The sequence below is a fragment of the Bombina bombina genome, chromosome 6 (genome assembly GCF_027579735.1).
Source record: "Bombina bombina isolate aBomBom1 chromosome 6, aBomBom1.pri, whole genome shotgun sequence".
Lineage (NCBI taxonomy): Eukaryota > Metazoa > Chordata > Amphibia > Anura > Bombinatoridae > Bombina > Bombina bombina.
This window is the reverse complement of record NC_069504.1, coordinates 505,042,180-505,060,129: the sequence shown is the minus strand read 5'-3', so window position 1 is coordinate 505,060,129 and position 17,950 is coordinate 505,042,180. Positions and strand designations below refer to the sequence as shown.

Here is a 17,950-nt window from a genome sequence, read left to right as displayed (position 1 = left end):
AAGTCCCATGAAAAAACATCATTTTTACAAATGCAGGACTGAAGTTGCGTTACAGGCTAAAAGGCTTGCGGTACAGCTATACCCACAAGACTCGTAATGGCTGCAGTGCTGTTTTAACGCCGAAATGGCCATTTTCTCAGCGTTAAAACACAAACGCACAACTTGTAATCTAGGTGTAAGATAGGTGTGATTTCCAGGTGTCCACATAATATTGGCCATATACTGTAAAATATTTCAGTATTTAATATATTAAATATTCATTTTTATTTATATTTTAAATGCAAAATATTAGACAACATAATTATTAATTATTCATATGATTATAATGAATATTTGTGTTTTACGTGTTTTAAATATGTTTCACATTTTAAGATAATAGTTGTAAAGGGCATTTTAACACATTACACCTAGAAGAGGCTGTTGAAAAATTTAAGCCATTAATGGAATCATCCAACAAGCTGATAGCCATTAATGACCTTTAAAGAAAATTGTGTACAAATTGTGTTTTTTTCAGCTCCCATACATTTGAATAACAGAAGAAAACAGCTGTAGTTTGGCTAATGCAAAACAGAAATCTGACAGCTTTGTAAATCATTGGATGGTGTAATTTTGATCGACCAGCCATTTTAATAGCTAAAGTTAAATAGAAAAGAATTATTTTTTATAGCTGAAGAACCAGCATATCACCATGTCTTAGAATTTAAAGGGATAGTAAAGTCAAAATTAAACTTGCATTATTCAGATAGAGCATGTCATTTTAATTTCACTTCTATTTCCAAATGTGCCTCGTTCTCTTGTTATCCCTTGTTGTAAAAGAATACGCACATATCCTAGACTAGTGGGAGCTCTTTGCTGATTGGTGCCTGCACACATTTGTCTCTTGCTGTTCCTTCAGCAAAGGATAACAAAAATAATGAAGCGAATTTGATAATAGAAGTAAATTGGAAAGTTGTTTAAAATTGTATGTTCTATCCAAATCATGAAATACATTTTTGGGGTTTCCTGTCCATTTAAATGCTAATTTGTTTTAGAGCCTTTCCCATTTTAAGCCCTTCAAAATATTTTAAACTGGCAGGTATTTCTTACATTCCACTGATATAGGTTTACATCTTACTCAATAAAACACCCCATGGCAATACATTATCTGTATTTCTAATGCAAAATGTGCAACATAACTAAAAGAAACATGCTAATGTGTAAGACCATTATAGGTGATCATTTTGTTTTCAGGTTATAAAATTGTAATGTCCTGTCTCTATATACGGATAGTGTCTAGCATGAAATATTCATGTTCATATGGCTGTTGAGGATTTGCTGTGTATTACAGTTTATGAAAGCTTATCTGACGTGTGCTTACTCTCTAGTTCTGCAGTGGAAAGAATAAAATATAGTTGTAAATTATTTCAAATATAAGGGATAAGAGCAAGTTTCTTTTAACAGTGAAATGCTAATATTAATGATTTCTAATAATATGACATACACGTCTACCTAAGAACAGATATGTAATCGGACCTCTCCTCTTTCTTTTCCCTAGCTTGTCGCAGGCAGTGTGGTCATGGCTTTTGAAGAAGTGTGTCCAGAACGCATTGATCTGATCCATAAGAACTACCGCAAGTTATGTAACCTACTGATAGATGTAGAGGAATGGGGACAAGTTGTTATTATTAACATGCTGACAAGATATGCACGCACACAGTTTCTGAACCCTAATCAAAATGTGAGTGTCACCTGAATCAGTCAACTCTGTCTTTCTCTCTCTCTCTTCATCTTCCTGCCTTTTAATCTTAAATGTGATCACTTCTGCCAACAATCATGTAATTCAAGTGTGATATTTGATGGAAAGGTGAAATAAGAAGAAAAGGCATTAGATGCTTGGCTGTGCCTCAAGTCAACTTTCATCTGAAGAAAGAGAGGTTGGTAAAGCATATGGATCATCATGCAGTTTTCTAGTAAAATCCCTGATATTTCTGTTTCATGATTCATATTTTTTTCCAAAGCCAGGTGGCATTATGAAGGAGGCAGTGTAGTTATTTATAAGCTACTCCAAAAGCACAAATTAATTGTCATAATTTAAATAAATTGATTTAATGATAATTTAATATTTGCTAACTTGTAGCTTAATATTGACTAACATTTTAAGCCTAGAGGTCAGTAAAATTAGCTAGGTGTATGCCCATTAAAAAGGGGGAAAACAACCGTAATGAAAAAGAATGGATGTTGTGTTTGAAGAGCTATTTGATTTTTTTTAAGATATACTTATTCTCTGAAACAGGAAGAAGCGTCTAATAAGTTGTTGTGGAAACTTACTGAGTTTGTTGATTGCATGCAAGAACTGGCCAGAACAAGGATAGGCTAATATGAGTAATTTAGAGACCTTCTCAAAAATGGAGCCTGCCCTGAAGATTTATTGGTACCCTGAAAGTTGCACAGATTTGAATACTAATAAAATCTATACTATAATTTTCATCTTGTAAAAAAAGAATTCAGATTAGTGATAGAATTGTCAATATAATACATGACATTATAGTTACTGCAATATATTATATATATATATATAGATATATATACACATAAATTTTTTACAATTATTTTAATACAGCTATAATTATTTAAATTAATTATTAATATTTTTCACTATTTTATATTAACTAAATACAAAACACATCTTATATAACTCATGTCGGGTTAGCGCACATGAAGAATTAGTGTACTCCTGGTCGGGTTTTGCGTACATAAGTCAGAAAAGAGTACACTACTTCTTCATGTGCACTAACGGTGCGTTATTTTTTTATTGAATATAAAATATTTGAAAATATATTAATTAATGTAAATAATTATTATAGATGAACTAAAATATTCTAAAAAAATCCATATAATATATATTTATATTTTACAGTAACTATAATAATTATAATAATTATTATTAATATGTTTTCAAATTTTGTATGTAACTATTTATGTAACGCGCCTTAAGGTAACAAATTATTCATGTGCGCTTAACCCGACACTGCGTTAGCCCTAAAGTGCGCAACAAAGCACGTTTCGCATATCTTTTACTCTTCAATGTTCTGCTTAGAAATATTTTATATTTTAAAATATATTTATATATATATATATATATATATATGATAATGTTAATCTATTATATATATATATATATATACTATAGCCCTTTGCAGTCAAATACATAGCAATATACCATATACCTTTGAACCTTTATAAATATTTTGTATTACTATTTATATGAATATTTTGTATCAGATAGTGATTATATAAGTCTAACAGTTTATTTTAATGTATTTGTGTTGTGTTTCGTGCAAATTTTATTTTAGTTGCACTAACCTCAACATGCGTTAAATTCGATTGCGCTCGATTAAACATGTTTACTTTCAACTTGTAATACGCAACTTGTAATGAACGCGCCCGCATATCTGTTTGGTGACACTGCTTTCTGAATACCGTCCATTAATGCTGGGGTAATTTGGCGTATTATGTGATATGCACCCAAAACCAGTGTTACATCAAGAAACCTTTTGGGGTAGCTGGTAATAAGTGAAAAAAAGTGTTGTCTGGGGGTTTAAGTCCCTTTTAGCTTTGGAATCTCAATAAGTGAAAAACTCACCTTAAAATCTGTTGATAATTATATGAATTTGGTTGGGATCCAAAACAAACAGGATCTGGTACATGTTAAAGTAATATTAAACCCAATCTTTTTTCTTTCATTATTCGTATAGAGCATGCAATTTTAGGCAACTTTCTAGTTAACTTACTATTATAATTTTTCTCTTCGTTCTCTTGGTATCTTAATTTGAAAACTATTAATGTAAGCCTTTAGGACACTGGATAGCGCTTGCTGATTGGTGGCTACTTTGAGCCACCAATAAGAATAAGCAGGCGAACCCAGGTTCTGAACAAAATGGGCGGCCTCTTAGCATACATTCCTGATTTTCAATAAAGATTAGAAAGAAAATATGACTTAAAATGACATTGCTCTATCTAAATCATGAAGTTTAATTTTGACTTTAGTGTCCCTTTAAGTATAGAGGCCATTTTTTTTGCAAAAACAGTAATGTGAAAAGTGTTTCAAGTAAACAGCGAAAAATGTCTGATTGGAATTATGTTAGCATTGAAAACTGTCATTTGAGCTGTTAACTTGCAGAAAATGATCACACACTAGATAATCATTTACCATTATGTTTAGACAGAATACAGTAAAGAGACTGTTGAAAAAAAAAAGTCACTGCATTATAATGCGATGCCTGCTGTCTCTCATTCACATACAGAACCCATACTAGCTAGATAATCCGCTAACCAGCTAAAATGTATAACATTATTTGCGGAACTCTTACTACTGGTGAGAATTCTTAGATAGCCTTGCTAGAGTGGAGAACTTTAGACATCAGGCCCCTAAAAAACAGATAAAAGCACATTTTTTCACTTTTGACAGACCACCCTGATTTTAATTTTGTAATAGATACCAGTACAAGTATAGTTGTTGCTGTCGTTGGTTGTAGAGTTGTGAGAATGCAATAAACTCAAAAACTAAGCAGTGCATTATAGTTTATAGAAATAATTGCAGTATGTATTTATTAATGATTTTAAAAGGATTTTACCCTTTTTTAACATCATTTGTGCAGGGTTCATTACTTCCTGTCTCCTCTAACGAAAGACAAAATGAGTTGCTTAACCTTTGAAGTGTTGCTAGGAGGACACATGCACTAGCTCCAGTCAGATTCTTGTCCATGCTCAGTAGGAAGACTCTGGCTACAAAAACAATGTGACAGTAGAACTTAAGCCTTGATTCTAGCTCCCCTTATTTTACAAAAGGCAATGGCTTCAATTATATTTTAAGTGCTGTTGTTTGCTGGTTTTTAACACAAGGTGTAAAGGGATATGAAACAGTGCTCCTTTAGTAAAAAAATAAAAAGTAAACATTGTCTAGAAAAACTACTTAGAAATTCTCAGTGTAGCCCACTTTCCTCGGGTTAATGAGGGATCTGACATGTTGGTAACTTAAGCTCTCTCTTATTATCTGTTCTTTGGCGAGAAGGATGAACATCTGAATATTTGTGCACATCTTAGTTACTAGTAGCAACTGTTAAACAGTTATGATTTATGTATACTCTCTAATTTATTCTATAATAAACAATTAAAAAGAAAACTATATATGTACATCATAGAAGCACAATACAACCACATAACAACAAACACAAATCCAGAAGTGCTATTGGTAAATAAAAAATGCTTTCTAACTTGGCCAAGAAACAGGGCCAGGATAAAAACCAAGGGGCCAAGCTAAGTGGGACATCTCAGTAACTATAGTGCACAAAACAGTAAGAGTGTGTAACCTATGGGACTTTGTCAGGGTTTTTTATGTTGTGAGCTGGCTACATTGTCAATGGGACCTTAATCATAAGCCTAATGAGACCTTGTAGAAAGCATATGTGAAAAGATTGTACATTATTATTATTAGCTAAGTTTTACAGATTTCTGAGCAGTGGAGAGTTGCTATTTGCATTTATTATGGGATTAAGGGGAAACTGTATAATTCACCAATTATGTATTATATTTGTCACTTGACACTTATATATCTGGTTTTATTAGTCACATATTACCTTGTTGTGTTTGTTATCTGTATTTCTATACAAGTTAGCTGAATTTATCATAGTTGTGTTTGTCCCTGTGTACTAAGTATAAATAAATCGAGGAATAGTGTCCAGGCACTCCTGCATATAGGTGCACGCTACCAGGGCTCTGCACTCACCCAAAACTTTGAGAAATCCAAGAGAGTAGCGCACATCTTCATCAAATTCACAATATGTTTCTTGGGGCATCATCATACAAACATATCAGCACAACGTTTCGGTCATAGGACCTTCATCTTTTTCCTTTGAACGAAACGTCGTGCTACGTTGTATGATGATGGTCCCAATAAACCTATTGGGAATTTGACGAAGCTGTGCTGCTACTCTCTACTAAGTATATAATGCAGTACATAGAGGATATACAACTAGATGCTTATAATGTTATTGCAGTCACAACCCCAAAGAAAATAATAAGGGTACATTGTATTCTAATGCACAAATGCTAGTACCTTTATACTAAATTTTGCCACCATTACAGTCTACATGAGTAAACTCCTAGTCATTAGTGTTTGGACACCTTTGGTTGTAAACTCAGAAATAGAAGTGAGTGATAAATACATTTGTGTAATCTATCTATCTATCTACTCTATCTATCTATCTATCTATATCTTATCTATCGCTTGCTGTCCAGAACACACAGCACAAATTACTTATAGGCAATAGTTGATCCTAAGTGAACCAGAGAATAGTCTTTATATCTGCATCAGTTAACCTACTATAAATACAGCTAGATTATGAGGGCTTAGAAATTTCACTTTATATATAAAAATAATGTTTACTATAGAGTCCCACTTAACTCCTTTCTTTGTTCTCCTAAATATTCTTGCTTTTTTTTTAGTTGTTTGTCTATGTTTTGACCTCTTCTATATTTCATATTTTGTTATATCTCACATTATCTTCTCACTCTAGTTCACATCTAGGTTTTTCATTCTGTCCCTTCATCTTGCATTCTGCCTCCTCAAACCATGTTATTTGTTTTTTTTTGGCCAGGAATCACCTTCTTGAAGAAAACCCAGAGAAAGCTTTTTATGGCTCCGATGATGAGGTGATGGTGCCCAAAGAGGAAAAAGTTAGACTCTTTTGTTAAGACGCAAACCTTACATTATGGACCCCCTGACCATCGGGCTGCTTCTTCGACAACACTAAACCCCTTCTGCAGAGTCGCTAACGCAGCTGTAAGAGACAATTAAACATTATAGTCCATCCCTACTTGTGCTACTGCATCAACATGCTCTCACTTACTAATACCTGTACTCTCCATTCTTACCCTGTGGTTGGAATATGAAAATACTATAGATGACCAGTGGAGTCATGCCTGGAAAGCAGTAGTTGGGATCTGATCATAGATCTCATATTAGACTACAAAACAGCCCCTGTCAGCTATTTGCTACACTTAGACCCTTATTTAATTCATACCCCATTGTCTGCAAAACCATCATTGTATGCTGTATTGCAAACCATCCCAAACTATCCTGATTGAGAGAGACAGTCTGAATTCGGAGTTCGTACCCCTCTTAGACAGCATGTGTCTTGATTTTCCGGATTACCATTAACCCGGTCAACTGACCATGCCCCAATATTAGGGATGGGTGATGTTTCTAAAATTCAAAATTTAAAATTAATTTTTGATACGTTCGTTCAACGAATTTCTAATGTTTATATAACATTCTAATATTCTATTTTCCAAACTTTTCGTGTTTTCGAATTTTTCAATACAATTCGAAAATATTTGTTTGAATAATAGAATGTTTAGCTATGTATTCATTCAATTTCGAAATGTAATATTCAAATTTGAATGTGACATTCGAATTCGAATGTAAGATTCAAATTCGAAATAGTATTTCTAGTCATACAACTGTGTTTAAATAAATGTAATATTCGAATTCGATGCTACATTCGAATTCGAATATCACATTCAAATTCGAAATAGTATTTCTAGTTTAATACTGTTTTTAAATGTAACATTTCGAATTTGAATGTCACATTCGAATTCGAATGTCAAATGTGACATTCAAATAAATTGTCAAGCTTCAAATTCGAATAGTGACATTCGACAACTGTAAATAACATTTGATAATAGAATTTTTGAAGAATATTCGTTTTTATCAACATTCTATTATATAAATCGAATTTCTACAATTACATTCGTTCTAACATTCAAATTCTAATATAAAACACATATTCGCCCCATCCCTACCCATATGCCTTTGAAACACCCAGACAGTCCACCTGACAGACCTGACAATACCTATGAAAAATAGTGACTGCCCCCCTCAACTACCTGGGTCCCTAATATCCAGCCACAAATGTTGGGAGATATGTTATTAGACAAATGGTTCTGATATCTGTCATATACCCACATCAGACCTTAGATCAGACTTTCATCCCTCTAACCTTGGTAGTCATCTATCCACAATTTACAGAAATATAGAAAATGTGGTACCAAACCTCTTATTAACCACCACAAGTGTTACAACACAGGGACTAGTAGTGTAATGGCGGATGCATAAAACAATGCAAAATACATGAGGAGTAAAATGAAGCATTACTAAAGTGCCTTTAAATCCCATTGAATAACCCACCAATTTTCTAAATCATCCAAAAGGCATTAACCATCCTTAAAGGGATACTAAACCCAATTTTTTCTTTCATGATGTAGCCACCAATCAGCAAGCACTATCCAGGGTTGTAAACAAAAAATGGGCCGGCTCCTAAGCTTTCATTCCTGCTTTTTCAAATAAAGATACCAAGAGAACGAAGAAAATGTGACGTGATAATGGGAGTAAATTAGAAACTTGCTTAAAACTGCATGCTCTATCCGAATCATAAAATAAATAATTTGGGTTTAGTATCCCTTTAAATCAAATTAATAGTCACTAATATGCATTTTATAGATATTTTTTGTATTTGAGCTATGTGCAATAATGGGGATAGTTGCTAGTTTATATGTGTGTTCCATATTATGGTAATAAATACAGTTGTGCTCATAAGTTTACATACCCTGGCCGAATTTATGATTTCTTGGCCATTTTTTAGAGCATATGAATGATAACACAAAAACTTTTCTTTCACTCATGCTTAGTGTTTGGCTGAAGCTATTTATTATCAATCAACTGTATTTTCTCTTTTTAAATCATAATGACAACAGAAACTACCCAAATGACCCTGATCAAAAGATTTTGGCTGATAACATGCACACAAGTTGACACAAAGGGGTTTGAATGGCTATTAAAGGTAAGAATCCTCACCTCTGATCTGTTTGCTTGTAATTAGTGTGTATAAAAGGTCAATGAGTTTCTGGACTCCTGACAGACCCTTGCATCTTTTATCCAGTGCTGCACTGATGTTTCTGGATTCTGAGTCATGGGGAAAGCAAAAGAATTGTCAAGGATCTGCGGGAAAAGGTTGTTGAACTGTATAAAACAGGAAAGGGATATAAAAGATATGCAAGGAATTGAGAATGCAAATCAGCAGTGTTCAAACTCTAATCAAGAAGTAGAAAATGAGGGGTTCTGTTTGATAACATACTGCATTTATTTTGCCATCAATTCTGACCAAATTTCCTGTGCCTTTGAAGCTTACACATCCCCAAAACATCAGTGATCCACCTCCGTGTTTCACAGTTTACCTTTCATCATAGGCCTTGTTGACTCCTCTCCAAATTTGGTTGTGGCCAAAAAGCAATTTTGGTCTCATTACTCCAAATGACTTTGTGCAGAGGTTTGAGGCTTGTCTCTGTGCTGTTTGGCATATTGCAAGCGGGATACTTTGTGGCATTTGCGTAGTAAACGCTTTCTTCTGGCGACTCGACCATGTAGCCCATCGTTCTTCAAGTGCCTCCTTATTGTGCATCTTAAAACAGCCACACCACGTGTTTTCAGAGAGTCCTGTATTTCACCTGAAGTTATTTGTGGGTTTGTCTTTGCATCCCGAACAATTTTCCTGGCAGTTGTGGCTGAAATTTTAGTTGATCTACCTGACCGTGGTTTGGTTTCAAAAGAACCCCTGATTTTCCACTTCTTGATTAGAGTTTCAACACTGCTGATTTGCATTCTCAATTCCTTGGATATCTTTTTATATCCGTTTCGTGTTTTATACAGTTCAACTACCTTTTCCCGCAGATCCTTTGACAATTCTTTTGCTTTCCCCATGACTCCAGAATCCATAATCGTCAGTGCAGCACTGGATAACAGATGCAAGGTTTGCCAGGAGTGCAGAAACTCCTTGACCTTTTATACACACACACTATTTACAAGAAAACAGATCACAGGTGAGGATGGTTACATGTAATAGCCATTCAAACCCCTTTGTGTCAACTTGTGTGCATGTTATCAGGCCAAAATAACCAGGGTATGTAAACTTTTGATCATGGTCATTTGGGTAGTTTCTGTTGACATTATGAATTAAAAAGAGTAAACACAGTTGATTGATAATAAATGGCTTCAGCCAAACACTAACCATGATTGAAAGAAAGGTTTTTGTGTTATCATTCATATTCTCTGAAAAATGGCCAAGAAATCATAAATTCTGCCAGGGTATGTAAACTTATGAGCACAACTGTATACATTTTTATTAATGTCTGATTAGGAAATTTATAAGGAGATGTTTGCCTGATGTATCAGCATAAGTGATCTATTGTTGAACTGTTCTGATGTTGATTTTGTATATATATATTGTGATCTTATTCAACATAATTTTACATATTTTACTAGTAAATGTGGTAAGTAAAAGTTATGTTATTTTTTTTACTTGACAGTTATTTAAAGAACTGACAGTTCAGGTAAATACTGGATGCCATGCAACCCTATTTGTACCTGTATTGTCATTATTCAGGATATTTGCATAACCTTCTGCTCCACATCCCCTCAGGATAATGCAAATAAGTAGTCTGCATGCTTGGGTACTGGCGGTCTTTCAGATGTACGCAGGGCATTGTACCATTCAGGGTCTCATGGTATTATCCTTATATCATTGTCCAGGTGGTTATGGCTGTGGCACAGCTCTATTTCCATCTTGCTCCAAAAGCAGAAGTTGGGGTGATAGCAAAGGCCTTGGTGCGATTACTACGCAGTCACAGGTAAGAGGCAAAATACAAGAGAATAACAAGCAATGCAACAGTCATATGACTTCCTCTTCATGAGTAGGCTATGCATGAGTTTATGAGTTATAAGTTATGTTGTGGGTGAATCAGTAGTGCTAAAAGGGACAGTAAACACCTTGTAACTATAAGACATTTCTGTTGTGTTGCTATAGATAACCATATTAGCCAAGTCTCAACAGTTTTACAACACACTGTTTGCTGTTGTTGTTGTTGTTGTTTTTTTAATAGCCAGACTCCACCCACCTTTTGCCTTATTTGGAGGAGCCAATCCAGACTTGAGTCTGCAGCTGATATGGTTATCCACGGGGTCATTATGTTAGTATAAAGTGAATTGTTTTGCAGTTGTTATCTCCAATTAGGGAGATACATATGTAGCAGTATTTGCTTTGAGAAGTCTGCAGGGTGCAATACAGCTGTGAGATTAGAAAATTCACAATTCTGAAAGCTAAATTACATGAAAAGGGAGCAAAAGAAATAATAAAATATAGTGCCATGTTGATTTACTGTGAATAACTTCAAGGTGTTTACTGTCCTTTTCATTTGTTTTCAAATACTGGAACTGGACACAGATTGTTCATTGGCCTCCAATGATTAATTTACAATTATTTGGCTTTGTAGGAGTTGAGGAACATGTATGTACTTCATGCCATCTCTTTCAGCCTTTCTACATTTTCACATCTCTCCAGTCCCTTTTATCGGTTTATATTATAATTGTGTTTCCCCCTCCTTACTCTATCATTTCCTTGCTTTATATATCAATTTGCTTAATCTTTCTAATTTTCTTACGAGGGCCTCTGTGTTCAAAAGAGTCTGCCGAGAAATATTTCAGTCTTGCAAAGCTCTCACCAGGTGAAATGTTATAACAAAAGTGGGCTGACCCTTGCTGCACAGATGAGTGCTGATGTGCCTCCCATAGGAAAGAACAGGGCTTGCTGCCTTTAAAAACTCTGAGCACATCGCCAGAGAAATAAGAATCTCAGCAGTATGGAGGGGGCATATTTTAAAAACATGTTTACACAACATATAACGTGCGTTTCGTAAAAATAAAAATGGTTTATGTTTTATAATAGTTCAAATAAATTTTAAATAAAATACATTTCTTAAAATTGCTCACCTCACCACTAAAAGAGTGGTGAGACATGTATATGAGAAAATGTTCTTCTAAGCTAGCGTGTATTGTTTAAATCATTAACACATACCTGCAAAGTTTCCTTATTGTATTACAGGTTACTCCTATGGAATGTGTGTATATATATATATATATTATATATATATATATATATATATATATATATACATAGTAACATAGTAAAACAGTAGATAAGGTTGAAAAAAGACCGAAGTCCACCGAGTTCAACCTATACAAATCTAAAATACTTACAAAAATTTCCAGTTAAGCTTAAATAACCCCACTAAAAGGTGGGGTTATTAGCAATCATATCCATGAATTTTGTTTATATACAGAAATGTATCCAGACTATTTTTAAATGTATCTAGGGTATTGGCATTCACTACCTCCTTTGGTAATGAGTTCCACAATTTTATTGCTCTTAAAGTGAAAAAACGTTTCCGTTACAGGAGATTAAATCTCCTTTCCTCCAACCTAAAATTGTGACCTTTTGTGAGAAACAATTTTCTAGGAATAAACAGAGCTTCTGCCATCTCTGAATATGGGCCTTGAATATATTTATATAAAGTAATCATGTCACCTCTCAAGCGCCTTTTTTCTAAAGAAAACAGACTCAGTTTGGCTAGCCTCTCCTCATAGGTTAATTTCTCCAATCCCCTTATTAGCTTTGTGGCCCTTCTCTGAACTTTTTCTAGTTCTGCAATATATTTTTTTGAGATCGGTCCCCAGAGCTGCACTCCATACTCAAGGTGAGGTCTTACCAGGGCTTTACCAGGGCTTTATATAGTGACAGAATTATGCTTTCCTCCCTTGAATCAATGCCTCTTTTAATACATGCTAGTATCTTATTAGCCTTTGAAGCCGCTGCCCTGCATTGTGCACCCATCTTTAGCTTGTTATCTATTACTACTCCCTTTCCTCCTGTGTTTGGCTAAGTCTTGTCCCATTTAAAAAATACGTTGCCTGCTTATTTTTACTTCCAAAATGTAGAACCTTGCATTTTTCTGTATTAAATCTCATTTTCCATTTATTTGCCCATACTTCTAATTTTTGCAGATCCCTTTGTAATGAAAGTTTATCCTGCTCTGACCTAATGACCTTACTTAATTTAGTATCACCTGCAAAAATAGAGATGTCGCTATTTAATCCTTGCTCCAAGTCATTTATAAAAATATTAAAAAGAACGGGGCCCAGTACTGGTCCCTGGGGGACTCCACTGATTACATTTGTCCAATCTGAGTATGATCCATTTACTACTACTCGTTGCTCCCTATCTTTTATCCAGTTATTTATCCATGAGCTAACATTTTCAGATATTCCCAGTCCCTTAATTTTGTGCATTAATCTCTCATGTGGCACTGTATCAAAAGCCTTTGCAAAATCTAAGTATATCACATCAACTGTTTCCCCTTTATCTATATTTTTACTTACTTCCTCGTAGAATCTAATTAGATTAGTTTGACATGATCTATTTCTCCTAAAACCATGCTGATTAGAACTCATAATCTTGTTTACACGAATATGCTCATCAATATAATCCCTTATAATCCCTTCGAATATCTTCCCCACTATTGATGTCAGTCTAACTGGTCTATAGCTTCCTGGATCATCCCTGCTTCCCTTTTTGAAGAGTGGCACCACATCAGCTTTACGCCAATCCTGGGGTACCATGCCTGAGGATAATGAGTCTTGAAAAATTAAGAGTAGAGCTTTGTCTATAACAGTGCTAAGTTCCCTTAACATCCTTGGGTGTATTCCATCTGGACCTGGAGTTTTATTTACCTTAATATTATCCAGTTTTTTCCTGATATCCTCTAAACATAAACCAGTAAATGGTATGGACTGGCATGTTCTATATTGTTCCAAAGTATCATCCAATGGTTCCTCTCTTGTGTATACTGAAGAAAAAAACTGGTTTAGTACCTCAGCCTTCTCCCTGTCATTATTTATCATGCTACCTCCACGCATTTTAATGTACCTATATTATCCTTCTTAGATTTTTTGCTATTTATGTACTTAAAGAAACTTTTAGAGTTAGACTTAGAATCCTTTGCAATTCATTTTTCATTTTCAATTTTGGCTAATTTGATTGCTTTGTTGCATGCATTGTTACATTCCTTATAAATATTGTATGTTGAGTCTGTATTATTTTCTTTGAATAGTTTCAATGCCCTACGTTTTTTCCTAATTTCTCTTAACACATTTTTATTTATCCACAACGGCTTTGATTTTTTATTTTTATAACCATGATATTTGTTGATATGTATATTTATTTAACAAAGTTTTAAATATTATCCATTTATCCTCTGTATTTTTATTAGAGAATACATTGTCCCAACTTATATTATTTAATGATTTCCTTAAAGGGACAGTCAAGTCCAAATAAAACTTTAATTTTTCAAATAGGGCATGTCATTTTAAACAACTTTCCAATTTACTTTTATCAACAATTTTGCTTTGTTCTCTTGGTATTCTAGTTGAAAGCAAACCTAGGAAGGCACATATGATAATTTCTAAGCCCTTGAAGGCCGCCTCTATTTTATTTACTTTTCACAGCAGGGGAGAGCAAGCTCATGTAGGCCATATAGATAGCATTGTGATCACGCCCATGGCTAGTGGCAGACACTGCACTAATTGGCTAAAATGCAAGTCAATAGATAATAACTAAAAGTCATGTGATTAGGGGCGGTCAGAAGATGCTTAGATACAAGTTAGTCACAGAAATAAAAAGTGTATTAATATAACAGTGTTGGTTTTGCAAAACTATGGAATGAGTAATAAAGGGATTATCTATCTTTTTAAGCAACAAAAATTCTGGTGTTGACTGTCCCTTTAAATCATTGAAATTTGCCTTTGTGAAGTTAAAAGTCTTAATTAAACCTTTAAGACACAGCATATGAAAAGAGATTTTAAATGTGACCATGTTATAATCACTGTTACCCAAATGTTCTTTGACTTCTATGTTTGATATTATATCTGTATTGTTTGCTAGCACTAAATCCAATATAGCTTTACTCCTAGTTGGCTCCTCTATTAATTGTGACAAGAAGTTATCCCTGAGAACATTTAAAAATATATCCCCCTTAACTGAATTACTAGTTTCATTGGCCCAGTTTATATCAGGGTAGTTAAAATCTCCCATAATTACAGCACTGTTATTAGCAGCCTTACCTATTTGGATAAGTAGTTGAGTTTCCTCCGGGTCACTAATGTTGGGGGGCTTGTAGCATGTTCCTAGTAATATTTTTTTAGGATTTTTCTCCCCACTCTTTATTTCACAACCCACAGGGTCTCTACATTGTCACTTGTATCATGAATATCTTTTCTTATTGTAGGTTTAAGGTTAGGTTTAATATACATGCAGATTCCTCCACCCCTTTTATTATTCCTGTCCCTCCTAAATAAAGTATACCCCTCTAAGTTAACTGCCCAGTCATGTGAATCATCCCACCAAGTTTCAGTTATACAGATAACATCATAGTCCTCTTCTGCAACTAAGAGCGTCAGCTCCCCCATTTTACCTGTCATGCTTCTTGCATTTGTTGTCATACATTTAATTTTCATGTGCTTTCTGCTGCTACTTGGTGTGCTTTCCCCTATACTTTCTAATGTGACATTTCTTAAGTCATCCCTTCCTTGAGATATTAAGGGAGTGACATATTCATAGACTGATCTCTCTGTTCTATTGTGTTCTAACTTACCCTCCGCCCCCCTTTGCCTAGTTTAAAAGGTTCTCTAAACGTGCTACCATCCTTTCCCCCAACACACCAGCACCCATGTCATTCAGGTGCAATCCATCCTTACTGTACAAATTGTACCCTAATGAAAAATCAGCCCAGTGCTCTAAAAAGTCAAACCCCTCATTTTTACACCATGTTTTTAACCATGAATTAACAGACTTTAGCTCCTTCTGCCTTACTGAGTTAGCACACGGCACTGGTAATATCTTTGAACATATTACTTTGGAGGTCCTTGCTTTAAGCTTGCTACCTAACTCCCTGAAGTAATTTTTTAGGACTCTCCATCTTCCGCCGATTCCTTCATTAGTACCAATATGCACCATGACTGCAGGATCAGACCCACATCCCTCTAACAATCTATCAATACGCTCCACAATATGCCTAACACGAGCCCCTGGAAGACAGCAAACTGTTCTATTTAAAGGGTCTGGCTGACAAATTACCCTATCAACCTTCCTAAGGTGCTGCTTAAGCTGTTCGTGGCCCATACTCTACCAATAGAGGCTTTTGTTCAAACAGCCTCAAGCCAATCAGGTCTCTTACAGTCAGTGACATCACGCTTGTGGAGAGCCTGGAGGAGGAGGCATGTCATATGCTGGCGCGGGAACACAGTAAAGTGAAGATGTTAGCACACATGTGAATGAGTGTGTGGCGTGCCGTGACTTCACTTCAACTACTTGTCCTGCCCTGGAGTCTGGAGGACCTGTTGCCGTTTCACAACTGACTGCAGTGACTGGTGGTGGTCTCTCTGGTGTAGAAGTCAGACAAGACCCAGTAAGTACACGACCAGACTCACCACACAGTGTCATACACTAAGACGGCCGGTGACTGATCTGAGTGTGATCCAACAACTCATATGCAGATGCGTTATGGGTATTATAATTACTACAATATTCTTTCTCTTATGAATCATGTCTGTTTTTATTTATTGCAGGTAAAGGAGTATTGTGACAAAACTTTTCCTTTTACCTGCAATAAATAAAAACAGACACAATTCAGAAGAGAAAGAATATTGTTATAATTGTAATACCCATCACGCTTCTGCATATGCAAGTCATTTATTATTGTTCCCCAGAGACAGTGGTGTGTAACTTTAACTTTGTGGCTTCTGATTGCAGCGGGCAGTAGTAGTCTGATAACTTTGCAGAGAGCAGGACTTCACTACTAATCTGTTTAGCAGTGCGGGAATAAGCTCCTCCCCTTTCTTAAAGGGACAGTAAACCTTAAAAATAATGTTATATAATTCTGCACATAGTGCAGAATTATATAACATTATTTAGGTGCTATAGCCATAAACACCTTTTTTACCTTTTAATTTGCTAAAAATATGGCGCTTTTACAGACCCGCTCTCTGCTCTCTGAGCGGGTCTGTTATTTTTAGTCAGCGCATCGGGCCAGCTGTATAGTCACAGCCCGGCCCGACCGCGCCATAAGTCTAAATGCAGCTCGCTCCTGTCACAGGAGCGAGCTGCACTTACTGCTATGGCGCGGTCGGGCCGGGCTGTGACTATACAGCTGGCCCGATGCGCTGACTAAAAATAACAGACCCGCTCAGCAGAGAGCAGAGAGGGTCTGTAAAAGCGCCATATTTTTAGCAAATTAAAAGGTAAAAAAGGCGTTTATGGCTATAGCACCTAAATAATGTTATATAATTCTGCACTATGTGCAGAATTATATAACATTATTTTTAAGGTTTACTGTCCCTTTAATATGGCCTGTCAACCTGCTCTTCTCTCTGGCTAGCAGTATAGAGATCCGGTTATTAGAACTTCCAGACCTGCACCCTGTTCCCCAGGGAGATTCTTTAGTGCAGGGATAGGCTCCACCTCCATCCTAACCTGACTTGTTGCCCCGCTCCTCAGTCTCTCTCTGGACTTCTCTGTAAGTACTGGGTTGAAGGGGAGCAGCACATAGTGACTGTCAGTGAGTCTCTCTCTGGTCTGCTCTGTAAGTACTTGGTTGATAGGGGAGCAGCATATAGTGACTGTCAGTGAGTCTCTCTCTGGACTGCTCTGTAAGTATTGTGTTGAAGGGGAGCTGCACATAGTGACTGTCAGTGAGTCTCTCTCTGGACTGCTCTGTAAGTACTGGGTTGAAGGGGAGCAGCACATAGTGACTGTCAGTGAGTCTCTCTCTGGACTGCTCTGTAAGTACTTGGTTGAAGGGGAGCAGCACATAGTGACTGTCAGTGAGTCTCTCTCTGGACTGCTCTGTAAGTACTTGGTTGAAGGGGAGCTGCACATAGTGACTGTCAGTGAGTCTCTCTCTGGACTGCTCTGTAAGTACTTGGTTGAAGGGGAGCTGCATATAGTGACTGTCAGTGAGTCTCTCTCTG

The 17,950-nt window shown here is 35.7% G+C and overlaps 1 protein-coding gene across 1 annotated transcript in view; it reads left to right on the top strand.

Annotated features, from left to right (window-relative positions):
• Positions 1-17,950, top strand: part of AP3B2 (adaptor related protein complex 3 subunit beta 2) — a 183,373-nt gene that overhangs the window by 69,659 nt on the left and 95,764 nt on the right. The window contains 5 exon segments of the mRNA XM_053719312.1: positions 1,535-1,722; positions 6,642-6,690; positions 6,693-6,782; positions 6,784-6,843; positions 10,625-10,722. Coding sequence (XP_053575287.1) covers positions 1,535-1,722; positions 6,642-6,690; positions 6,693-6,782; positions 6,784-6,843; positions 10,625-10,722 — 485 coding nt within the window.